This window comes from Leptonotus elevatus, chromosome 8 (assembly GCF_054856555.1).
Source record: "Leptonotus elevatus isolate MCC_2025b chromosome 8, RoL_Lele_1.0, whole genome shotgun sequence".
In the NCBI taxonomy this organism is placed as follows: Eukaryota; Metazoa; Chordata; class Actinopteri; order Syngnathiformes; family Syngnathidae; genus Leptonotus; species Leptonotus elevatus.
Window position 1 is genome coordinate 4,416,047 of NC_141246.1, and position 26,285 is coordinate 4,442,331.

The window sequence follows — 26,285 nt, forward strand, 5'->3', positions numbered from 1 at the left end:
AACCTGATTTTTGGGGTTAATTCATCTTTAATCACGCCTGTAACAGTCAACTCATTGAATGATTATGTTCTGTACAGACAGCAGCGCTCCGTCTGCCGGTCAAGAGTCGGAGAACGGCGTCTCCCTTCGCCGCTACGACTCCGGCATCGGCGACGAGCACGCCGCCATCACAACGGCCGGCGAAGCAGAGACGTCCTCCTCCGGCGGTCCGGCTCACGGCCCCGATGCCGTCTCGGAGGCCCTGTCCACGCTGTCCTCCGAGGTCAGACCCGCTGATGCCAAGGGCAAGAACGTGAAGGACATCCTGCGCAGCCTGGTCAGCGCACCGGCCGACGACATCATGGTGGACCCCGGCCTGCTGCCGCCCGCTTTTCTGGGAAGCACGACGGGCGTGGGCGACCTTCCCAGGGATTCCCTGCAGATCCGATCTTTTGACAGGTGAGCACATCTCTTCACACTAAAATGTTCACGTCGGAAATAGAGTAACACAAGCTGTTGTTATTATTAGAAAAGTGCACATTTATACTAAATTTGGTCAAAAGGCTAAATTGTCATTTTGCATAGAAAAGAGCAAAAATCATGGGGTCAATGCTAGTTAAGCCATATGTTTTTGACCTGCTGTTGGAAATGTTATCATTGTCAATCATCAGCTCAAAACAAGATGATAAAAAACCCCAAATTATATTATATTAAAATAAATCAACGGAGATCAGCTTTTTTCTAGAGCGGTGTCATTTGATCATTGAGCCGACGGGGTTGCGGACAATCCTCTGCCAAAGGTTTTTCCTAGTGGACAGTGATGTATGTAAAATACTGTTTGTTTAGTGATAGACTGATATGTTTTTTTTCAAGGCCGATACAAATACCGATCATTAGTAGTCAAGAAGGCTGATAACCGATATTTCAAGCCGATCTTTGCAGATTCATTTGCAGTAAAAGAGCAAAGATTAGCATAAACATTTGAAAACACTACCTGTTCTTTTAATTTTAATGGCTACTGTTTTTCCACTTTGCTCCTGTGTATTGGTGGGCAAAAAAAAAATCACTAGTTTCCTCGCAGGATTCCATATGGCAATTCCTTTTCAAAGTTGACCGTTTCATACCTGACAAAAGCTGCTGACCTTGAAGACGTCTCTACGCGTTACCCCCGGAGGATCCGCAGGAACATTTTGTAACAGAAACCCCTTTGAACCGAGGGATCGTGACTCTCTCCGCTATAAATGCTGGTAGCCCTGGAGTGGGGGCGAGGAGGGGAAAATGTCATGTGGTGAATCCGCAGACAGGCCCAGGTGAGAACGATGGTCCTGACCTTGGGTCTGTTTTACATTTAGACTTTGAGGAGGATGAGTAAGAGTTTCCTCCATGGGGGAGACCGGCAAAGTCGAGGTTCTCACATTTGGAAGAAAACACCTCCTCCCCGCAGCCAGGCAGTCGGTCAGCGAGTCTAGCCCCCCCACTCCCGACTGTGGGAATTCCGCAGCATCTCGGTGATGATGGCGTGTCTTTATCTGAGGAATGCTTTGTCAGGTCTGCGGGGTGCTCCTCATATCAGGGGGATTAGACTGGCTCCTGCCCGCTGAGCACGCTGGCCGCTTTACAGGGAAAGGACGTCAGCAGCGCTGGAAATCATAGACCAACAGCCCCGGGGAGCCTCCTCACGCTACGCACGCAAGCCCCCAGTTCACAGCCAGACACCTTCAACAGGGGCTGGAAGAGGCTTAACATAAACAATCACCATAAGACGGATGTACTGGAGTGGCTTGCAACTTAATGTGAAAGCCCCCAATATAGTAGTACTGTACCTTGACTTGCGAGACACCCGGCGCTTGAGGTTTTTGAGATGTGAGCCGTCGCTTTTGTCTTGAGTTGTGAGCAACAATTTCAAACCAGACAATTAAAACAGAGAATTACACAATCAAACAATATAACTTAAAAAAGTCCACAATAACTTTTACAACCCAAATTTTCTGTGACCCTTTAAAGCTGGAGCATGTTGTCTTGAAGCCAACATTTGAATGTAGTCTCACTTCATTCACTCCATCCTTCATCTCTGCACAAATAACGTCCCCAGCTCACTTAGGCACGAGTGATTTGAGTTACAATTGTGGTCACTGAACAAATTAAACTCGTGAGCCAAGGCACCAATATATACTGAATTGTTACAAATTGAAATGTCACTTAGAATCCATTTTAAGATGACACCACATGACAAAATATACTAGAAAAATATAAGAACAATTCCTGGTCTTGGTTTTTGAAAAAATGTTTAATAGTTCATAGTAAAATTTGAATCTTTTATACCTCCAGACTTCTTTTGGGCCTTTTGTAATCATGTCATCCTGATGTAATCTTGCACTGCAAATTCATTCTCTACTTGATTTTTTAAATTTCTAAATTTCCATATACTTATAAAACACCCCAAAACAATAATTTGCACCACAAGAAAACATTAAGCAAAAAATACTGATTTATAGTAGAATTAAGTTTTCAAAAAAAACCCTTTATTATTATACATTATTAAAATACATCAATTTAATTGAATTTAAAAATGGCCAAATCCAAATTTTCCCAATCCCTGAAGTATTGCACTGTAAATAGATACAAAATGAAATTCCTTCAAAATTTGTACACACTAATACATTTTAAAGGGATACTTGACTCAATCTGCCATTTTCAGCAGTAAAAAGATTATAATTTGTCTAGAATGACTTTGATGAATTTATTACTTTTCATGTACAATTAAAAATAATTTTTTCCACTTCCTGTCGACTAAAGATGACATCACCTGTGCTGCGGAAGCAGTTAACAACCAATCACGGCTCAGTTTGCTGACCAAAGAAAACAGATGAGCCATGATTGGTCGTTACCTACTTCCTCAGCTCAGGTGATGTCATCTTCCCTTGACCGCAAGTGGAAAAAAGTGTTTTTAAAGGTATTAATTGTACATGAAAAATAATGAAGTTATCAAATTAATTCTTGAAAAATATGAACTTTTTACTGCTGAAAATGACTCAATGAGTCAAGTACTGTGTCCCTTAAAGCTTGATACATCTGTTATATGGATAATTAGGTATAAAAGGAAATTCTTTATGTAAGAGGACATTATTAAAGTTTGATCTGAAAGTCGTAAAAGTCTAGTGCATTCCTTTCCACAGACCTCTTTTGGAAGTTCCAGTTTAGAGCTTTTCATTTTGTTCATGGAGTGATTTTTTTTTTCATTCTCATCACAGTCGTTCTTCCCATCATGCATTAAGCGCGCACTACCATTTCCATCACTGCTGGCACCTACCGAAAGTTCTCCTGCGACACGACGACAAGACAAGTTGACATTCTACACAGACGTGCTTACCAAAACACGTCACCTCTCTTCTCGTCCAGACGTTGGATTTACGAGAGCGACGTAAGGGGGAACAAGAAAATCCAGATAAAAACTGGTTGTGGGTCAGAGGGTGAAGTATCCCCCCTGATGCCCCCACCAGCCCCTCAGCTGATTTATTTACTAGCACAGACCTGGTGGATTTCTCCCATCCATTTCTCAGCCGTGCCCCTGTTATGACAGGCAGTCTGCAAATATTTGCTGACACGAACCAGAACCAAACAGTGTCATTGTACAAACCGCTGATTTAGATCAGCAGAATGTGCGGAGCGCTGGACGGCGGGGGATATACACGGGGCGCACTTGTTTGCATTCCTGCCGTGCGTGTACAGAAGACTTGTGTCCATCGTGAAGTGTTGTTAATGGAGGGAACTCAGCACGTCAGGAACAAACAGCGTTCGAATGACGGCAAGTTGAATTTCTCAAATCGCTCTTCAAAATGGACGACTGTAAATGACAAATGTGTCACAAAATGGAGGACTGTAAAAGATGGACATGTTGCAAAATGGAGTACTGTAGCTATCGCTCTAAATAACGTAGTTTGCAAAATGGAAGACTGTCAAAAATACATCACAACATGTAGGACTATAAATAGCGGAATGTCATAAAATGGAGGACTATGAGAAACATGTCAAAAATTCAGTAGTGAAAATAACAAATGTGCAACAAAATGAAGCAGTTTAAATAACGAATATGTCACAAAGTATAAGACTGTAAAATGATGAATATAACCCGTAGTTGAAGATTTGCAAATGACAAAAATGTTGCAAAATACAAGACTGTAACTAATATGCAACACAATGGAACACTGTAACATTTGTAAAATCGAGGACTATAAATATCACAAAAACGATTTCTGTAAAATAATGGAAAAACAATGAAAACGTTGTAAATTGCACACACACAGATGCCTTCACTTTACCTGAAGTTGCGGCAATTACTAGAACACAACATTTCATTCACGCATACATAACAGGTTAAAACATTTAAATAATACACACGCTTAGACACACACACACCTTGGGCCTCCTGCTTTGTGGCTGGCTGCCATTGCTGACGTCTGATTAATCGTCCAGGACGGCTCACTCATGATAAGTGTGGCTAATGACCTGCTGAATAATTTACTGGTTCCTTTACAAGCAGATGGAAGGCTCCACATAAACACACATACTCTATTTATACACTCTTTTTGTGCTTTAAAAAAAAAATCAAAATAAAATGTTTATGTAGCGTGTACGTTCAGGCAGTTGTGGCAGTCGCCATCCTGCGTTGTGGTTATCTGAACGGAAGCAAAGGTTCGCAGATAATATCTGCGGCCTTCTTCCAATCAGCAAAACTGATTGATTCCAACCTTGCAATTCCACCACTAACTAAAAGCACCGTAAATAACTGATATTTCGCAAAAATGGAGGACCGAAAGAAAAAAAGTGTCACAAAAGGAATCAATGCAAAATGGAGGAACATTCATATCATAATATGCCGGACTGTAAATAATGGGTATGTCGCAAAATGGGTGACTGGAAATGTCACAAAATGAAGGACTCCAAATAATGAATATGTCACAAAATGGACTCTTAAGTAACCAATATGTCGCAAAAAAGATGACCCTAAATAAATAAGACGCAAAATGAAGACCTCCAATTAGCAAATCTGTTGCAAATTGTAGGATTGTAAATAACTGATGTCATAAACTGGAAAACTTGGCTACCCCCGGGTTAACTCGTGGTAAATTCGCTAGCCTTTGTTACCCTGCGTGCTAAATTGACTAGTGTAAGTAAACCTAGTTTATGCCATATTTGCTAGCCTATTTACTACATTGGCTAGCTAGTATAAACTCTTCGGCTATCCATTCCTGACTAGTCTGTGTTAGCTTGCGTGATGCTCAGCCATCTGCAGGCAAACTTAGCTTGCGTGTGTAAACACCTAGGCTATATTTGCTAGCCTGTGTTATAACTTTGCAAGCCTGGTTAAAATCGCCAATAACTTGCCTGCCAGCCTCTTGCGTTAAATTCAAGTAGACTGGTTAAACTTGTGTACTGTATTTACTACCCTCTGTGCTAATCTGGCTAGCCAGGGTTGACTCACGCTCGCTTCGCCGACGCCAATGCGTCAATTGCTTCAAGACAATGTCTTAGCCTTTGGTCTCATTCTGCTTCCACTGTACTTAAACATGTGCATTGCATGTTTGACCGTGCATCTGCAAGCATGTGTGTGTGTGTGTGTGTGTCAGCATCAGCAGCAGCAGTCAGTGATTAGGCTCTGCTTCCCCTGTGTCAGCACTGATAAGCAGGGCCAGCCTCCCTTTGATATGGCCAGTGGTCTGTCAGAGCCCTGCTCCAGACTGACGACTTATCTGCAGCGTGCCGCCCGCTTCCCCGACTGCCGTTTCAACCGCACTCGCTCAAATCACATCACTTAACTCTCAACTGTAGGGATGCTTTTTTTTTGGGGGGGGGGGGGGGGGGTAGTGGGTATCAGCAGCAAAAAAGCTGAAGCAGTTAATGTTCTCTCATCCCCATTGAAAAACAAGTAGTGAATAAATAAGGAAAAAAAACGAGATTGTAAAAGCTTTCCACTGATTGAGAATTTATGCATCGTCGTGCATTGATATCTCTCATTTTGTCCTGCTTGTCATCTTTTTGTCATGCTTATGTTCTTATGCAGTGGTGGGCAAACTCGGTCCTCGAGGGCCGGCGTCCTGCAGGTTTTGGAGGTTTCCTTGCTGCAACGCAGCTGATTCCAATCAACAGGATTGTTACCAAGCTTATGCAGAGCTTGCTGATGAGCTGATCATATATCAGCTGTGTTGGAGAAGGGAAACCTCCAAAACCTGCAGGACTCCGGCCCTTGAGGACCGAGTGTGCCCACCCCTGTTCTTATGTATACATTGATGTGACCATTGTGTTTTTGTCACGCAGGAGCGTCGTCCTTGCGCCCAAGAAAACGGGTGTGACATCTCAGGTGCCTACCGCCTCCGCCGCCGTTGCCACCCCCACCCCTGCTCCACCCACCGTGCCCGCTGTGACGCCCGCTGACGGCGTGGCTGTGGTTTCGTCTGGAGATGCATCACAGACCAGCAGCTCTGCAGACGGTCAGTAGATACGCACGCACGCACACACACACACACAGCGGGCATGCAAGGTGCAGACTGAATTACTTGGCTTTACAACAAATTCATATTTATTCAACAATGCTACGCTTTTGCGCGGCTTGTGTAGCATAATGTGCTTACCTAAGGCCTACGTACACGTACCAGTACGACACTTAATCACACAAAGCTCCAGCTCAGTGATTCATATTCAAATATTAAATATATATTTAGAACATTTTTGGAAAACAAAAACATATGAAAATGCTAATAGAAAGACAACAACTAAAAAGGGTGTTTTGGTGCCAAAATTCAGTAAATGGAAAAACCAGTAAATAGAATTATGTGAAATAAAAATATTAAATTGTCCATGAACTCAGAATTGGTTACGAAATAATGAATCAATTGGTTTAGATTATATTTAATACATCAATAGGACGATTTAATACTTTTCATTTTTAATAAAACATTTATAATCTGCTTTATATTGCAGTAATTTCTGGACTATAAGGCGCACTTGGCTATAAGCGGCGCTAGCTAAATTTGGAGAATACTCGAGTTTGTTACACAACTTACCTGACTGTAAGCCGCAGGTGAATTTAATGTTACTGCACCGCTTTCCCGCTACTTTCGTTTCCATAATGAGGGGACGGCGCAAATTGTCTCGTTCTGTTTTCTCCTACTGTATTTGGGCTCACTTGGTTTGCTTGCGCTTCCTTTATAGTGCGACCCCTTTGTGATCTGATAGAAAAGCTGCACCTTTGTATTAGCCGCAGGGTCGAATACAAGTGAAAAAAGTAGCAGCTTATAGTCCAGAATTTACTGTACATTTAATTTTGGCTTGAAAAGGCACTTTCCTTGATTAAAAACTGACATTTTATTACAATGAATATTCGTATTATAGAATTATGATGAATTATAGGTGTATGTTTTTTTTTAAAACTTTTATTTATTAAATTTCCTTTATATTTATGCAATTTATAAAATGTTATGTATTTCCAGTATTTTCAAATGTATTTATTTGTTTTCATTTTTGTTTGGCTTGCATCTTTTTGAAAGTCATTTTTCAACAGAAAATTACTTGGACACCAACCAGTATAACACAGATTATAGATTTTTCATTTATTTATCCTTTATTTGCTCGTTGGTGAGTCCATTTTGACTTATCAGATACAGTTTCCTGCCCTGTTAAGTAAAATGCTATGTGATTGGGCGGTCACAGTAGTTTCTTAGATTTTGTATACATTTTTTCGAGTGCATAAAATCTAAACTAAAAGTCTAATTTAATATAATGACAGAGGACTGAGGCGGACGACATTCATTTTTAGGCCTCTTTGTTTTCAATCGGCTATACTTCATCTCACTTAACAGCATATATATACACACACACGCACACACGCACACATACATTCATCCCAAACCACATCACACACGCCTTTCCCGAGTAGTTATCCCTTCTTGGAGACCGTCCCGGCTGGAAAAACAAGCAAGGAGTGTAATCCTCCTCTTGCTCCTCCATATTCAACCGTGCATTAGCTTATTTACGAGGAGCGGGGAGGCCCATTTACTGGCGGATCAATCAAACGTTGCCTATGTAGCGCGCGTGCTGCCCTGTCTCAATGCGCAATGACGTCGTAAAGCAGCTTTTAGACCATAACGGTTCGAAAAGCAGCCCGCTGGGCTAAATTGCTATGCGATGACCTAATAAGAGGCGAAATCGAGGTTGCTTGTTTTGTTTGTTCAAATCCTACATCGTAATAAGTTCAGTTTCCGTGATTTATGTCAGTCGTCGTATTTTTCCTCTTTGCAATTTACAGGGACTCGTTTACATCTTTGATCGCTCTGCTACTGTTATGTTGCAATAAGTTACATTTATGTGATTTATGTCCATCATCTTATTTTCCCTCTTTGCCGTCATATCAATGCTATTCAGGACACAGACTCATGTACTTCTGTTATTTTACCGCTACATTGCATTAATTTGTGTTATGTACGTGATTTATGGCTTTAAGCGCTCCCACAATCATCAGTACAGCACTGCTACATATTGACCCCCCCCCCCCCCGTGATTTATGGCCACCATCATATTTTTCCTTTTTATGCTATATTGTACTGGTCAGCCAGGACAGGACTGCTTCTACCATTGTCCTCACCACACCACCACAATGCTACAATCATTTTGATTTCCGTGCTTTAGGGTCAGCGTCATATTTGTCCTTTTTTTCTATATTGCACTGAGCAGCCATGACATAATTTATTCTACCGCTATCGTCGTCGCTACCACTGTGCCTCAATAATTTCTATTTCCGTGATTTATTGTCTAATTATATTTGTCTGTTTTTGTTATATTGTACTGAGCAGCCAGGACAAAATTGCTTCTACTATGTCATAATAGTTTAAATTTCCCTAATTTATAGTCACCATTATATCTTTTTTTTTTTTTTTATATATTGGACTGAGCGGCCAGGACATACACGCAGTTGCTTCTACCATCATCGTCACTACGCGACCACTACATCGCAATCATTTAAATTTATGTGATTTATGGTGCCCATCATATTTTTATATTGTACTGAGCAGCCAGGAAAGAGTTGCTTTTACCGTTGTCATCATTAAGCTACTACTATGTTCCATTTCTGTAATTTGTAGCTACCATAGGGTTAATCTTCACCATCTTCTACTAATGACCGAAACAACTGGCTCTTTTGTTTCAATGCTAATATCACGTCACATTACGTTCTATTTCTGTGATTTATAGTCCTAGTTTTCCTTTTTTTGACATATTCTACTGAGCAACCAAAACTCAGTCCCCATTACCACTGTTGTCACTGTAGTACCGCTGTATCATAATAACTTTCTGTGATTTATGGTCACCATCATATTTTTCCTCCTTAACATATTGTACTGAAACACTGTGCTACCACTACGTGGCTTTAAATTCAGTTTATGTGATTTGTGGTCATCCGATTATTATTATTTTTTTCCGTCTTCACCATAAAAGAGTACCATAGTACACAAATACCGGTTAAAAGCAAAAATACAAATACTTTTTATTTAGGTCAGTTTCCAAATTGTGCAACCTTATTTCCCGGCACGGGGGGCGGCTGGGGGGCGGCTGGGGGGCGGCTGGGGGGGAAGGGAGCGCCTGCTAAGCGAGTGACAGTGAAACATTGCCAGGCTCTAAGTATGTAATTTAGAGGCCTCCATCATGAAAAGCTCTGAATTGTAAATTGATAAGGAAGACGTATTGTGCCCGGAGTACATCATCCGCTATCTTAACCATAAAAATTATACTTGTACCCCCACTTGCCCTGCTCCTCCATAAATCGCCCCCTCCCCACTCTTCCAGCATTTGAATGGAAGCCATTGTATGATTTCGTAAGAGGCATGTTTCCACGCCGGTTTATGGCGCTTCGCTGGCCGTATAATGTATTGCCTTGAGTGTTTGTGTGTGTGTGTGTGTGTGTGTGTGTGAGTCCAGACTAATAACAGAGTTCTATGATTTCCCCCTGCAGCAGGCGGCCAGGTTCCAGCTAGCGCTAGCTTGCCATCTGTCCCTTCGCTCTCCCCTGTGACCCAACACACGGCCCCCAATATGAGGTGATTCATCTTATTGTTTTTTCCCCACTCCTTACACACACACACACACACTCACACACACACACACACACACACATTCATGTAAATAACCTTTTTATATTGATTCAAGTGTTCCCCATAAAAAAAACAAAAACATGACCTTGAACTTGTTGCCTGACATTTTGCACGCCATGTCCTCCCGATGATCATTTTGTAGCATCTCTGAGCGTTTGGAACATGCGTTGGAGAAGACGGCACCCCTCCTCAGAGAGATCTTTGTGGACTTTGCTCCGTTCCTCTCCCGGACCCTGTTGGGCAGTCACGGACAGGAGCTCCTCATCGAGGGCACCAGTGAGTATGATGCCACAGTCTTATGATGCGTTCAAGACCGCTGGGAATGTTGAAAATGTTTGACTTGGATGCATTCCGGTTGTACGGCAAACCTCAAAAATATGGCGGATGACAGCTCTAAACTTTTTTGTTTTGTTTGTTGGTTTAAAAACAGTTCCACTGTTCGTGGTAGTGGGCATTATCACATGAGAGAGCATCTTGGTGCAGGCTGGCAAATCCAACTTTTCGGCATTTCAATACAATTTTACTAGTGGGAGGTTCAACATTTCAGACATCTCTGCAATGCAGCATTAGTTCAAAAATGTTTTCCCCCCTCATCTTTTCTATTATCAAATTTGCACATGCAGCTTTGTGACGAATGTTTTTGCCATGTTGAATTCGGCGACTAATTGTTTTGAGGCAAGGATCGGATTCCCCAAAAATCGCAACCATGCAGATTCGGGAACGCCACCTTCTGGTTGGTCGGGCCTTTAACGCAGTAGCGTGATGAGCCGGTAGCAGCCCTTGAAGGTTTCCAGGGGCCCCGGGTCAGAGGCCAGGCCCCTAATAGCAGTGTTTGGGATGTCTGCTGCCACCAAACAAAATGGAAAGTTGATTGATAGTTGCAGGAGGGGGTCGGGGGCGACCGTGTAGAAGGCAAGCAGGGGGAGGGGGTGTGTTTGTACATGTCCACGTCCCATCTCTTCGTTTGGGCTTTTGGACACTTCAGTGGCCCCCTTGATCTCTTCAAATGTCCCCTTGCTTGGCCATTAGGGATCAATAGGGGACATATGCCGGCCCAAGTTGGACCTGTAATACAAAGCTCAAATATGTATTAGTTTACATTAGCCATCATGTCAGCTCATTAGTCACATCAATACTCGGCGCGCCCTTGCAGATGGTACGATGTTAGCTAATACTTTTTACGATGAAGCACTGCATGAACTGTTTTCTCCAAGCACTTACCAGTATGGTTTTGCTATTTTATGACTGTTTGAGTCTAAGTGTTTTGAACAGTCAAACAGGTTAATCGCTGTGGAATAAATCTGGAATAAAGTCAGCGTACTCATTCCAAGATGCCCTGAGAGCGAACAGAAACGAGCTTTTTTGACAAGATTCTCAGTCACTCAGCTGTTTTTAGCAGACAGAACCTCTCCTATGTTGCCGTAAGGTTGTATTGTTGCTGTCACACTTTTCTTTTTTTGCTAGCTCCTTTGACAGCAACACAAAGAACAACATAAAATGCAAACAAAAAAAACTCATGCGCACAAGGTTTTGAACTTCATGTTTTGGTTGGCTTTCGGAGCATATTTTATTCATTTATCTATTTTACTTATTATAATGTTTTTATTTATTTATTAAGTTTAACTCCAAATTGTACAAATGTATTCATTTATTTTATGAGTCGCTGTAAAACGTAACATATTTTTTCTGACTATGCCGACCTTTAACACTTTAATTTTTTTTTTTTTACTTGGTCTCTAAAAATGTATTTATTGATTCATTTCATACCCAGTCAATCCAAATTCTACCTCTATTTTTAATTAAATTTTACCTAGTCACTACAAAAAAATACCAGATTATTTATTTATTTTCTTTTAACTTTAATTTTTTTTTTTATCCTGGTCACTCCAAATAATGCCATTTTATTTCCATATATTTATATATGTATTTATTTATTTTTATTCATTTATTTTATCTGGTCTCACCCATTTTCCACCACTTAATTTTTTTTACCTGATCACTCCAAATTATGTAATTTTATTTTTATTTATTTATTATGATTTTAACCTTCTCACCACAAAATTACACTTTTGAGGATCAACTGAAATCGGTTTCAAACAGTTATACCTGCAGCTTACTGGTAGGTCTTAATGAAATGGGGCTTTTGTTTGCTTTGTTTCCTCCAAATTTCAAATTGTCATCTTCAATTTTCTCAATAGTCGACTGAAGAAAAATGATCAAATACCCGTCAGTAATGCATAAATGTGGTGAAAGTGCAACCCCAATCTGCTTGTACTGTTCCAAACCCTGATGGACTCGACTACACTGCTCACTTGAAACATACGACATTAATTTTGTCGAATAACACCAACTCTTTGTCTTGTTGTATTTCCCCCAGGCCTGGTGTGCATGAAGTCCAGCAGCTCAGTGGTGGAGCTCGTCATGCTTCTGTGTTCACAGGCAAGTCTCGCATCTTTATCTCCTCTCTCAGATGCCCTTTGCCGTAGTTTTGATTTATCTGCCTCACCTTGAGTGCACTAAATCCACCACAACAACAACAACAACAGAGTCAGGACTTGCAGAGCCATCCAGTCACTTATCTCTCCATTCCCGCTCTGGTCCCGTCCCCCCAAACCAGGGCCGAGAAACCGGATCGAAGGCACCTCTGCTTGCAGATATCGGCCGCACGGGTCAAGGGTGGGCGACCCGTCCACCTCCCCTTTGACCTCGGCCCCCGGTGCCTCTTGTGGGCCCGAACCGACGAGGAGGGATAATGTCGATTTGATAGTGCTTTGCATTGATTGGCCCTTGTCTCCCGGACGCTTCTGTTGCCAAGTTTATTTAGCCTGCCGCCACATTCATGAATACTAATTCCAGGATCATAAGCAGGCGTGGGCGGATCGATGACGGCCGGTGTCAATAGCGCCATTGCGGGATACCCGATTAGCATCACGCTTCCGATGGGTGCTTTGTTACTGTTGTCGATCTGAATCCAATACAGCGTTTGCCTACCATTTTGTTAATTGTGCTTTGCAGTACTTAGCATATTTCCACAAACGGTTTGCAAGGGAATTTCAATACCCAAATTGCAGATGAGGGAAGTGTTTTTTAGAAAATTAAACAATGCTCATGATATCAAACAATATTGCAACTGGAATTTAAAACTAAAATGAAAAACATTGTATAGTGGAGAACATAAACATGGTCGAACACAACATTGTGGAGGCATCACGCTTGTCTTCACATAATGCACCTTTTATGTGGCAAGATTTCTCACTTGCGGCTGTATTGGTTAGCAACAGGCGTCAAATGAATTTATTACCCTTGTACCTGTTTTGTTTTTTCCAAAAAGTAATCTTGTGCAGACACTCTGAGATATTGTTTACGTGCTTTGGTGCTGTTTTTTAGTTAGCAACAGAAGTCAAATTTCACACTTGCTGCTGTATTGGTTAGCAACAAACGTCATATAGACTCCGTGACTTATTACCGTTTTTTGTTTTTTTTCCTAAAAGTTATCTTGTGCAAAGACACTCTGAGATATTGTTTACATGCATTGGTGCTGTTTTTTAAGTTAGCAACAGAGGTCAAATATCAATCACACTTGCTCCTGTATTGGTTAGCAACAGACATCAAATAGACTCCGCAATTTATTATCGTTCTACCTGTTTTTTTTCCCCCCCTAAAAGTGATCTTGTTTTTTTTTGTTGGCAACAGAGGTCAAATTTGCTCAAACTCACTAGCGCTACTGCCATTTTTTTCTTTATGTGAATTTGAAGGTGTTTTTTGGGTCGCAAACAGAGTTAAAATTGGACATTCAAACAATGAATTTATTAGATTAAATTAAATTAAATGGTTAGCGTCTACCAAGAAAGGGAGGGGCCTATTTAAAGGAGGTGTCAAAATCTTTTATTCATTTAACAAAACTATGTGGTTACTGGATTATGTGTAAGGTGCTGCTGTTTTTGTTTGCAGCGAAGCTCAAATGAGCTCAACGATGGCGTCTCTGAACTCTAATAATGAGTTATTTTGTTATGGATCTATTTGTTGGTATACTTTCAGTGTACCCAGAAATTCATTGATGTGTATTCGACCCACAGGGGGTCACCAGTTTATGATGGTTGCTACAGATAACCTTTTTTAAATTAAGATGAGACAGCCAGGTTTGTTATTATGACTTACAGTAAGTACTGAATTAGCTTATTTTAGTTTTCCAACTTGCGTAGAAATTCGGGATCAATTGCCTACGACGCACCAACACTGACTGTTAGATTTATTTCTGTAAGGAAATGCAGTGTATTTATTTTCAAGCCACGAGGGCAGCTGATAATAACGGTTTTGTTTTTCTCGATTTACTGCACAGTAATACAAAAAAACACATCTGATTAATGACGCATTACCAGGCTTTCCTTTTCTTATTTTATCAGCTTTAATTTGCCAAATAAATAGTACCTGCCATCTGGCTTTATGCCGTCTTGCTCGTTTTAACCCCTTCCCTGCATCGTCGGCCGCGTGCAACGGCGGAACGTACGGTGAGATAGAGGCGAGAATGACAGGCTCTAATGCTGCTATTTGTCATATCTGTCAGAGTGTTGTTTAATGCTAATCTAATCAAAGGCAGAATCTGTGTGATTGTTCCAGCCAGGCCTCGACTGACTGCTTCGCCCCCCTCTCCCCCGACTTTGGTCCCCGAGTCTGGCTATGCTCCTTTTCAGCCAAGCCGTCCCCACCTCATCTACACACACGCACACACTTTTCAGGGAACCACTGGGATTGGCTAGCGCAGTGTTGATTGCTTCCATAAATCATCTGGGCCAAATTCTTTCACAGCTAATGCAAATGTAATTTTATTGTGAGCAAGAAAAAGGGAAACGCAGGGACAGACTTTCCTCTGGGCTAAATTACTGCATGTAATCATTTGCGTGTGTTTGTTCTCCTGTGTGTGATTGATGATGTCATTTAGCCGGCCCCTCCCGCCATCCCTCCCAGCGCAGGAAGTGCCCGTTCCTCGCACAGGAAGCACACAAGCGGCCATCTTGAGTGGGTTTGGGTGGGAGGGATTTGATTGATTTCCAAGCCCACCTCATCGTTGATACGATCTCACTCTTTCTGTGTGAAATTTTAATTAATTTCCCGTGCATCGAGATGGAGTGGAGCCAGGGTGAAGGGTCAGGAGGCAAGGGACTCCAGAGCAGTTTTTAATCAGGGACCCCCGAGAGAGTGGCATGGGCCGCCGCATCATCGCACTATTGAGGAGGCGATGGTAAACCACTCTTTGATGGCCGCCGCTTTTCTAAGCAGCGACAACAGGCCTTCCAATTAAAGGCCCATTTTGAGCAAACATTAACTGTTTGGGTGGCATCTTGATATTGATTGCGACAGACTGCTGCATATACAAACAGAAGATTAATGCATCTATACTGTACTGTAGTTCCAAGTCTTACCATGTCTGCTGCAGTGAATGGGCCGCATATTTGCTGTTCGGCATTTCGATGAAATTGGCAAACTGGCTGTTTTTTCGGGCACGACTTCTTGGGATATTTTGTGGGTCTACTTGTGACTGACATCCCATTGCAGACTACCAGATGTGGGTTTTCCCCACAAGAACGCTTCTGCAAAATTTGGCACGCCGTTTCTGCCAGCACACACTGATACAAGTTTTGATTGTCCGTCGGTCTAATACAGGAGTGCTCAAATCGTAAAGGGCTGCAAAGTTTTCTTTCAATAAATCAAAAGTCCATTTATCAAGGTTGGTCAGATCACATGATATTGTAATATTCAAACCAAAATGTCCATTTTCTTCAAACAACAAGATTACAAAGTGAAATAAATGTCATTTCCATTTAGACATGAATTCAAGTTGTACTGGTGATGCCAAGGTTGTCAGATATCGTTATTTGAAGTAATTTGTGGTGAAAACACCATTGTATGTTATTGAGTATGAACCTACTTCACTTTTTCCTCAAATACATACAATTGCCCTCCATCCAAAACGTACTTACTTACCTGGACAGTTTGACTTTCTCCCAATCTTTGCCGCATTTACGTCCACCTCACTGTTTAGCGGCACAATTTCTTTAAACCTTCAAATAAATAAATAATGTCCCATGCAAGAGGGGGGAAGCGTTCTTTCCCCTCGGTCCGGCGCCGATATGAGAAATCATCTCATCGGTTACCGGACTGGTCGAGTGCGTGTGCGCAGAAGGCCATAAATCTCCCCAGTAGCTGCATTTGTGTCCTGTAGATCAGCCATTATTGTCCGGCCCTCTGTCAGCCCATCCATCCTTCAGCCATTTATCAGAAATGAATCGTGGACATGAGTGGGAAGGAAGGAAGGAAGGAAGGAAGGAAGGAAGTAATAGCAAGGCAATGTAGCAAAGGGCCAGTTTGCGCCGTGTCCACCCGTTTTGTACTTGTGTTAGTTGTGCTGCGGGTTTTGTATGATTCATCAAAAACTTTGGAGACGATACTTAACAAATACTACAAAAATAATAAATTACTCAGAGGAGAAAATTAACAATCAACAAAAAAAATATAATGTAATATATAATAGGTGACGTAAAGAATATTAGCATTGGAATCGTACCGATTTTAATATAAATCTTGTATTAAATGAAATAAAAGACAAACAAATAATAAGGCAATGTTCCATTGCATATCCAAATCTGTAAAACAAATTATTAAGCCTACTCGTTGTAGTACATGGCTGTGTAAGACCTGGCACGAGTGCAACTAAGCCATGTCTGCCTCTAGTGGTGAGTGGTGATATTACAACTTAAAATTATACAGTAGACACCTGCCGAATAGCTAAAATCCGCGTATAATTGACGGCCATTTAAATGCATTGACAGTTCTTTTTTTTGACAGTTCTATTATTATTATTTTTTGTACACCCCAAAAAAATCTTCAAATAACACTGATACACCTACAATGTGCATTTTCCACAAAAAAGCTCTCCCAGCTATCTATATATATATATATTTGGGGGGGGGGGGGGGGGTCTGTATAGGCTCCACTGTTGTGGCAAAATTTTGGGGGTTGCCCATCACTGATATAGGATAATATTACATGAATTAAAATCAAATAATAAACATGATGTAAACTATTGTACCATAATATAATAAATGCAAACGAATAATGTACACAGCTAAGTCCACGCAAACCTCTACATAGCTAAGCAGCCAGTAAGACTTGACTTACTTGCATTGGCTACACTTACTAGAATGCATTGTGTTATCTTACATCCATTTCCCTTTGGTCGTCTAAAAAGGATCTAAATATCTATAAATAACTAACAATTAGCGGTGACCAATGATTCACATAATCCCCCAGTAATCCACTTAGGGCACATTATCATTTGTTCCCAGTGACTCCAGTCAAAGTTAACCTGTTTAACAGATGGGCACGTCTCTTGTCAGCGTGTGGTGAGACAGACATTGACTTCCCCAAACACTTGGCTCCTCCTGACCCTTTCACCCGTTGACCTCCGGGTTAGCAGCCAGAGAGAAGTTCACAGCTCCGCCGTTTAAGAATAGGACTGCACAATCCATACCGTCATCCCAAAACAAGGGAACTGCTTGGCTAGCTCTACTTCTTTACAAATGCTCGACCCGAGTCACTGATGATTCAAATCACTTCTTTTCTTCACAAATTGCTAATGTAGGAGTCGACATCTTTACTCAGTTCTTGTCAAACAGCACAAACAAGACTGACAAAAAGCTCAATTCAAATTTCTTTGTTCACTACAAGCTAATGTAGCGGTCCATACCTGAACTGAGACACGGCGACTTGAGTGCAGACCTCTGTTTTATTTGGAGTCATTACGATTCATGCCTGATTCACGGAGGAACTAAGCTAAATGTCAATGATTAATTTTGCATAACGACAAAGGAAACCTTGCTTACCCTGGCGGGGTTAAAAAAAAAAAAAAAAAAAGAACCAGAATGAATATTGTAATTTCTTTTAACGGTTTTTCACTTGCAAGTTTAAGTTGTTTTTCAAGGCCTCAGAATAGCAATAAATCAAGTTCAGCGGTCATATTTCCTTCAAGCGGGGCTTTGATGGATCAGTCGCAGACCGCGTTGCGCCGACCGCTCGGGGAGCCCGGCAGAGAGGTGAGAGAAGTGGCGAGGAATGCGGTGAATCCGGGGACAAAAATACTTCTTTGCTCATCATTTTCCCCCTGCCTGTCAGAAGGCGCACCACGCTGCGCAGTCAAACGGCCGAGCAAAAAGTTCAAGACCAGTGCGAGTCAAAAGTGTTATTCTTCCCTCCTTCCCCCACCCAGTGCCCCTTTACGGCCGTGCCACGCGGCGCTGCGTCCCCCCCCGCTGTCGTTCTCCACTTCACAGGGTCACGTCGTGGAAAGGCACTTCTCCTGCGAGATGCAGAGAAAACACGCTAACACCAACTGGCACTTAATTCTGCCAGCTATGCAGGTGGCGGGGAGGAGGCCGGGTCAGGAGGGCGGCTTTCCTGACAGGAAGGTGAATTGAGAATCAGATGAGACAACCCTTAAAAAGGGGGTAGACACATTATGAAAATGTGAATAATGTACATCATAAGTCGGTTTATTCGTACAGTGTTTTCATGCTATTTGGGGGTTGTAGGGACCGATTCCCCGCTGCGTAATCTGTGAAAACCAAACCGTGGCAACGCACTATTTGCTTAACTGTGAGTGAGCTGTTCTGAAATGTACCGTATTGTAACGACGTAATTTCGAATCTAGGCTAGGCAAAGATCTGCGGTTTTCAAGTGACAGCTGAAATACACGGAAATGCTATCACTACTTAGCTTTTGGCTTTGTTAATTAGCCTTAGTTAACAGCGTTATCAGCGTTAGCTTTTCCTAAACGGCACGACTGATATACAGTAATTTCTGGACTATAAGCCGCTACGTTTTTCACTTTCATTCGACCCTGCGGCTAATACAAAGGTGCGGCTTATCCATCAGATCACAAGGGGGCGCACTATAAAGGAAGCGCAAGAGCGTCAGGCAGAGCAAAACAAACCAAGTGAGCCCAAGTACAGTAGGAGAGACAGAACGAGAGTGAGACAATTTGCGCTCTCATTATACAAAGGAAAGTAGCGGGAACCCTAAAACCACTAAAACACCTGCGGCTTACAGTTGGGTGCGGCTTATATGTAACAAACTCGAGTATTCCCCAAATTTAGCTAGCGCGGCTTATAGTCCAGAAATTACTGTATGTTCAGCCAAGATGCCAACGTGGTGATCTCCATCAGTGTGTCAAGTTTTCTAACAATATTAAAAATAATTGGTATCTCAGCTCCTGAAGCAGATTCCAAAACATTTCAGAGCTTACACCTGTGGCGTTCACACAAACATAAGTTTATTATTATAAACAAATGTCGCATCTGCGGGTATATTTACCTTCAACATTGGAGCGCACAGTTGTAATAACCTCGGGGAATCGAGTGGTAATGGAATCTGCGTAACCCATAAATGCTCAAATAAAATTCCAGGACATGCTACGAGGCCTATATGTCACCCTCTTGTGTATATTCTGATGCATTTCATTGGCTAAGAGACCAAGAAAGCAAAACAAAACACAATGACTTATCCGCTCTCCCGGGCTTAAAGGGAGAAGAGCGCTGAAACGCTCCCGGCTTTAACGGAAGGAATGCGCTCGCGCTTTCCCGGCCTTAATGGGTTAATGCTAGCCTTGACGCAACATAGTAGCTTCATTAAGTGGTCATGGAAAAATAATAAGCAGTTGAATTTTTGTATATAAAGTCACAATGTTTTACAACAGTAAAAGTATTTATTTCTCAGAAAATGATTAGCTTCTGCTAATCTTCGCTTTGTGAAATCACGTCAAAGCATAAGCGAAGCGATGTTTGCCACGCTAGTTAGCACGCTAGTTACCTGCCTCGGTACCAAGTCACTAACTGCTAACTCCCCAAGCTGTTTGCTAACATTCTTTTCAAGACAGTGTTATATTAACATCTGGCTTGTGTCCTTGTAGATGTGATGCCGTATTAAAAGTATTGTCTTCGTTAGCAGTGACCCTTTGGAAGCAAATTTGGCAAAATCCTTGAAACAGGACAGGAATTAAGGGTAAAAAAAAAAATAAAAGAAAAGAGGATGTAAAGTGTACTATCATTTTTGATCCTAAGGGTATTTTCATGAAAATTTATCACAGATATTAAAACACCTGGAAACGGTTTTGAACAGAATAAGTCGCACGTCTCCTTTAAAACATTGAATTTGGATCCACTTTGTTGTTCCGACGAGCGTGGTGCGCAATTGTGCTTCAGTTGAGTGACTTACCTCTGGCGAGCCCCCGTTCAAAGTGATGTTTTCTTACCTGGCGGGTCATCCGCACTGAAGACCTTGGAATCTTTTCTTATGTTCCGCCCCCGCTGCTCGGCTGGCCACCCCGCTGATAAAAAACGTGTTCGAGAGCCTTCAAATAAAATCGGGCGCAAAGGCTCGTTAACGTCTCGGACGTGATTGATTGTTCAAAAAGGAGAGTTCACTCTTGTCGTTCCCTTGGTCCCGGGGCCTCAAAAGTTGTCGCACCCTCGACGGCTATTTCGTCTTTTAGCGAGCGTTGGAGCCGTTCCTTTGAGCGGGTTTTAGACTAAACACGAGGAAACAATTACCCCCAAGTAAATGTTTCACCCTTGAACTCTGCCTCGCACCTTTCGTCACCGCTATATTGGGACATTTACAGTTTAGATTTCATACATAGCGAATGTCAACGTTAACCTCATCAAATGCCTGTGAACTTCAACCTAATGTTGTGTTTTATCATCATTAAGTCGAATAGACATTTTTACATTTGCCGCCAGAATCCAAGGTACGAAATATGCAAAATTCATATTTGTGAGGCAATTGGTTTGTGTTAGTAAGACAATAAGTACAGTAAGAGAATAACATGCAATACATAAAAGTGCTTTCCTGTTAACGTGAACGCAATTTAAAATACAAAATCTGCAAGCCATTTGTAATAAATTCTAAAATGAAAATGTCTTAAATAATGAAATAAAAATTATTTATGTAACACATGATAAAAAAAATTTTTTGAACAAAAAAAGGTATTCATTCATTCTTTCATCCCTTGCTAGATTCCTTCCTTCCATCTTTCTTTCCTTCATGCCTTCTTCTGACCTTGCCTTTTTCCTTCACACTTTTATTCTTTTGGCCTTCTTTGTTTCTTCCTTCCAATCTTCTTTGCTTTTCCATGCTTTTTTCTTCATGCTTCCTTCTTCCCTTTCTTATGTCCTTTCATCACTCCTTCCTACCTTTTCATCCTTCATTACATTTTTTGTCCATCCTTTCTTCTTCCTTATTTCCTTCCTACTTTCTACCTTTGTCTCTCCTTGCGTCTTTGCTCCATCATGACTTTCTACATTCATTTTCCTTCCTTCCTTCCTTCCTTCCTTCCTTCCTTCCTTCCTTCCTTCCTTCCTTCCTTCCTTCCTTCCTTCCTTCCTTCCTTCCTTCCCTCCCTTCTTCATTAAGTTAATGAAAATGTATACCTATTTTGACACACCCTGTATAGTATATGCGAGATGTTATTGTAATGCAAGTTACTCTTTTGGTTTTTGTCATGGATTGAGGCAAAGGACTGACATATGTTGATTTCTACCACAGAAGTATACGGTGCTTCCTTGCTATGTAGATTATATGTCAGGTAATCAAGATTGGACTCACCCTTCACCTTACAAATACACAAACACGTGCGATTATGAGCAATGCCACTGAACAGCACAAGTGACTTATTTGTTGTTTTGGGACAGCCGAGACATGATTTTTTTTTTTTCCGTTTTTCTTTTCATTTTTTTCAAGCCTGATTTTGAAAGCAGCTCTCGCTCTGGAGGTCTGGTTTTTCTCAGTCGTAGTGGTGGTATATTTGGATGTTGATTATGGATAATCAGCTGTAATGACGGAAGTGCATGGCATGTGTGCTTAGACTCAACGTCGTGGCCGTGGAACACACAACAAGCCGAGCCCCATTCAGTTTTTCAGCTCGCGTCCCCCTTTGAGCTACGACGCGACGTCGGTCGAATTTCCCTCCAGCTTCCAATCAGGATCAAGGGGGCAGCCCACACTCTCGACCCTATCATCTGTCGGCAGGTCGGGTTAAAGGTGAGAGTTCACAAATGGCTGCTTGTATCCTCTCATCAGGGGCGCTGGTGGTCATACCCCCCCCCACCGCCTCCCCCCTCGCCAAAGCCCCATCCTATTGCGGCCATAAAAGCTGCAACACTGCTGGACAGCCAAAAATCCAATATTCCATCAGCAAGCTCTCTCCTCAGATCGGGGTCATCGCTTTTTTTTAATTCCAGAAGAGTAGCCACCTCGTAGCCAGTAATGACACCATTAGTCTTGTGTCCACCAAATGCCGATGGCGTTCGTCAAAGCTCATTTCCGACCGGGAATGGACGGGCTAGTGACTGGACGCTTTGTTGTGTTTTATTCTGCTTGCTTGCTTGCTTTCAGTTATTGGATCAGATATGCTACTGATTTAGGCCTGATGTCCCCACAAGTACATTGATATTTTTTCGAAAATGTATTTTCTTTAACCACCAGGGTAAAGAAAAAAAAAAGTGTTTAAAAAAGGATTAAACTTATTTTATTCATATTATAATTTGATTGAATTTTTTTTTCGATCTTAAAGATTTTATTTAATCTTTATCATATTTTATTACAATTGTCACTACTTGCTACTATTACTACTGTTGATGAAATAATTATATTAAGGCTTGGCAACAAATTTTTTTTTTTAAAGTTGTGATTAATTGCATTGATATATAAAAAAAAATCCAATCATTTCAAAAGTTGTGTATAGTACACTTTTGTGGGGTTAATACTTTTTTCATACACATGCAGTTAGATAAAATATTCTTGACTAATCTCAATTTATAGTATGAAAATAAAACAAATCAATTATATTTTGAATTAATTATACAACCACATGAAATCACATTTGTTGCTCTCAAGCACATTTTGGCCAATCAAAAGCTTGCAAATTGACTTCTACAAAGTATGTCTAAATTCGAACGCATGTTAAACATTATGATCGACTTTAATGCATTTTGCTGAACTGGACCTGTTTAACTTCATTGAGGACACTTGCTCAGTTTTGGCGGTGGTTTTGATTGACCTCTGGTGTTTTTTATTAAGGCGGGCGTGTTGTTTAGTGTAGACGCGTGTGTGTGTGTACATCATCCATCGCCATATTCCGTTGACGGAATTACGTCACTTGGCACGGTGCATTCGTTTTGTACCAAAACGGCTGGCGAGTATTTACAAGAAATCGCATAAGGAAATGTAACGTTTGCTCCTCCAGAGACTCTATTTATGGCCTGACTTCCTGTGGTGTTTATTTGAAATCCGGCTTGCGGAGGGAGAGAGAGAGAGAGAGAGCCCGGCCCGGTCTGGTCTGGTCTGGAATATCCCCACGGCCACAGGCAAACTCATGTTTAATGTCCTTCAACTTCTACTTCCAAACCTTCGAGGCCCGTCAAGGCTTCTTTTCTTGCTGAGCCGCAGAAAAAGGGCCAAGTGCGCCAGCCTCCCAAGTGTGGGCTCCCATTCGCCGTTGCGCCCTCGTTGTTTGGAGCGTATGGTAAACACGGTCAATGCCAATAGGATCCTTCAGGACAAAAAGCAGTTATGAGTTTGAGGTTAAGTGTGGTGTTGTTGCGCGCATGAGTGACGGTGCGCAGGCCGTTTTGCCCCGGATTGATTTGCTCTGATGGCTTTGGCTCGTATGCGTTCCTTCAAAAATCATCACGTATATATGAGAGGCGTCGAGGGTTTATATGAGGAATTTCTTGTAAATTGATCCTTCCTTCCGCCCCCGTCGCGCTGATATCCTCGTCCCCACGGGCTTCCTAAGTTTACCAAAGGGTCGCTCGGTCCGCATAAACACGCGGTTTCCTCTATCAGCTCGCGACATGATGACAGCAGAGTTTGAAAGAGAAGCAAGTTAATGCTAGAATACATTTTTCCGTCGCCAATCTTTCGTGCGCTAAGCCATATTTCCTCACGTGATGAAATTTCCTTGATCAGCTGTAGAGAATTTCATAGTCAAATAAATGTGAGACGAGCTTCATTATTTGCCAAATATTACAGGTGGGTCCATCCAGGTGACAATTTACATTTATTTTTTCACTTATCTACCTGAAATTTACTTGGCATGTCTATCTTGAGTAATTGCCCCCGGAAAAAAAAGTCTCAAGAACCCTTTCCTGCCTGAAAAGACACGTGAAGTTTGTCTTTGGTTTAAGTGGCCATTTTGTTTTCATTTTCTCTGATCGCCTTGAAATTTGAACCACGTGCACTCAATAGTTAGTTAGTTGGTTAGACGGGTGGTTGGTTGGTTAGTTAGTTAGTTAGTTAGCTAAATTGAGGCAAATTGCCTTGGAAGTCCGCCATTTTGGTTTGAAGGAGACATTTTGAGGCCATTTTGGCAGAGGCCCTTCAAAGACCAATTTATTTTCTATAAATTGTGTCCGATCATTACCAAATTTGATTTTGTATACTTCGACGGACGGGTAATACTAAATTATATTAAGTCAACTCCACAATGTCAGACATTGACGAAACGTCTTGTGTGTGATGTAGAAAAAAATAATAATAATTATGTTCTGAAGTCCTGTTTTCATTGGGCGGGATTTGAAAAACTGATTTGAACTTTAGAAACGAGTCCATACAGTTAACAGAATGACCTTAAGAGTCCAATAAAATGTCCTGTCAAAACATGGCTCATTTGTATTAAGTGATGTGGAATATGTACTGTAGCTGCTTCGAGGGGCATGTCGTGTTTTTCTTAAAGAGTAGTTTAGTCGTTAACTCTTTCACATGAGGTTTTTCATGCATACTTCTTCAACTCCCGGGAGAGGAAGTGAGGGAAAAGCGGAGGGGGGAAAAAAGCCAGGCGAGGTTCAGACAGGCCCCCGTAACCTTGTTGCTTTATTATTCTTTTGACGCTTGCGTCGAAAGGTGTTGAAACGTCTGAACAGAACAAGAGAGTGGTGCCGACCGCCACGTCCCCCCCCACCCCCCCACCCCTCCTTCTTCATCTCGTCGTCCCTCGATGGCGAGTTTCTGCGCTCGGGTTGTTTGGACTGACACCTCCAAAGCAAAACGGCGGTCTAAGAGAGGAGGAAATTTGTATATTTTTGAATGATAAATGCACTTTGAGCCTCGCTCTTTCACTCCTGGCTATTAATTCTCACGCCTGTGCGGACCAAAGGAGTCCCCTACTTCCATAACTTTCGTCCCATGACTGTTACCATCTCCTCAAGTGTTTCAACTCGTAATCAGTGGAGGGTTTTGGCATACATATATTAGGCTTACACCATCCAAATGAATAATGTTTGTCTTTTTTTTTTTTTTCTTCTGTGCTTGTAGGAATGGCAGAACTCCATCCAGAAGAACGCTGGTCTGGCCTTTATTGAGCTGGTCAACGAAGGCAGGTAAGCACCCCAATAGAATCAGACAGAAATATCTTCCAGGGTCAAAATGTTACAAAGTTTTGTAACGGGACAGGATGTTTCTTAAAATGTTTTGAAAAATGCGTCTTGCAAGTTGGTTGTGCATACACGGAAATATATGCTAATATGTGGAGATACACGGTTTATACACGGCTGACTTTCTAGGTTGACTCCCCACCGCCCCCCCCCCCCCGGAAAAAAAATTTGTAATGTGTTTTCAACTCATTCACTCCATGCCATTTTCACAGAAGTAATCCCCTTCACTCTTCACTTTTTACTGGATTTTGACCGATTTTAGCTAATCGGCTTCGGGAACGGACTGCAACACGTTTAAATGTTGTACACCAAGCCACGCCCCTCTCCGCCGGTGTGCGCAATGATCCCGGGAGTTGCTGCGACCGACCGCTGCAAACTGACACGGTGAAAAGCCAGCGAGAAGTGAGGCGGACACTCACCCCTGCGTTCGCTATTCAAACAGACGCTGGCTTGCAACCGTTTTTTTTGCTTGCGTCACCACAACATCCTATTTCGGCCATATTCTTTCTGCTTTAATTTTATTTTGGCCGAAATTTTTCGGTGGCCAAATATTCGGTGCATCATTACCGATAACTGATATTTGGAGCCGATAAAATATTGGTGTAAAAATAGACATAGACGTCTTTGTTTTAAAATTCTAACTGAAACTTCAGGGACCTCTCAGGGTCATAAACATAAAATCTTA

The 26,285-nt window shown here is 41.8% G+C and overlaps 1 protein-coding gene across 5 annotated transcripts in view; it reads left to right on the forward strand.

Moving 5' to 3' along the window:
* lrba (LPS-responsive vesicle trafficking, beach and anchor containing) overlaps nucleotides 1-26,285 on the forward strand; it is a 199,847-nt gene that overhangs the window by 52,518 nt on the left and 121,044 nt on the right. For all 5 annotated transcript variants that reach the window (XM_086082314.1, XM_086082316.1, XM_086082317.1 and 2 more), the window contains exons 29-34: nucleotides 78-438; nucleotides 6,295-6,467; nucleotides 9,980-10,064; nucleotides 10,261-10,394; nucleotides 12,496-12,557; nucleotides 25,482-25,546. In XM_086082314.1, coding sequence (XP_085938440.1) covers nucleotides 78-438; nucleotides 6,295-6,467; nucleotides 9,980-10,064; nucleotides 10,261-10,394; nucleotides 12,496-12,557; nucleotides 25,482-25,546 — 880 coding nt within the window. The remainder of the gene's footprint in view (nucleotides 1-77; nucleotides 439-6,294; nucleotides 6,468-9,979; nucleotides 10,065-10,260; nucleotides 10,395-12,495; nucleotides 12,558-25,481; nucleotides 25,547-26,285) is intronic.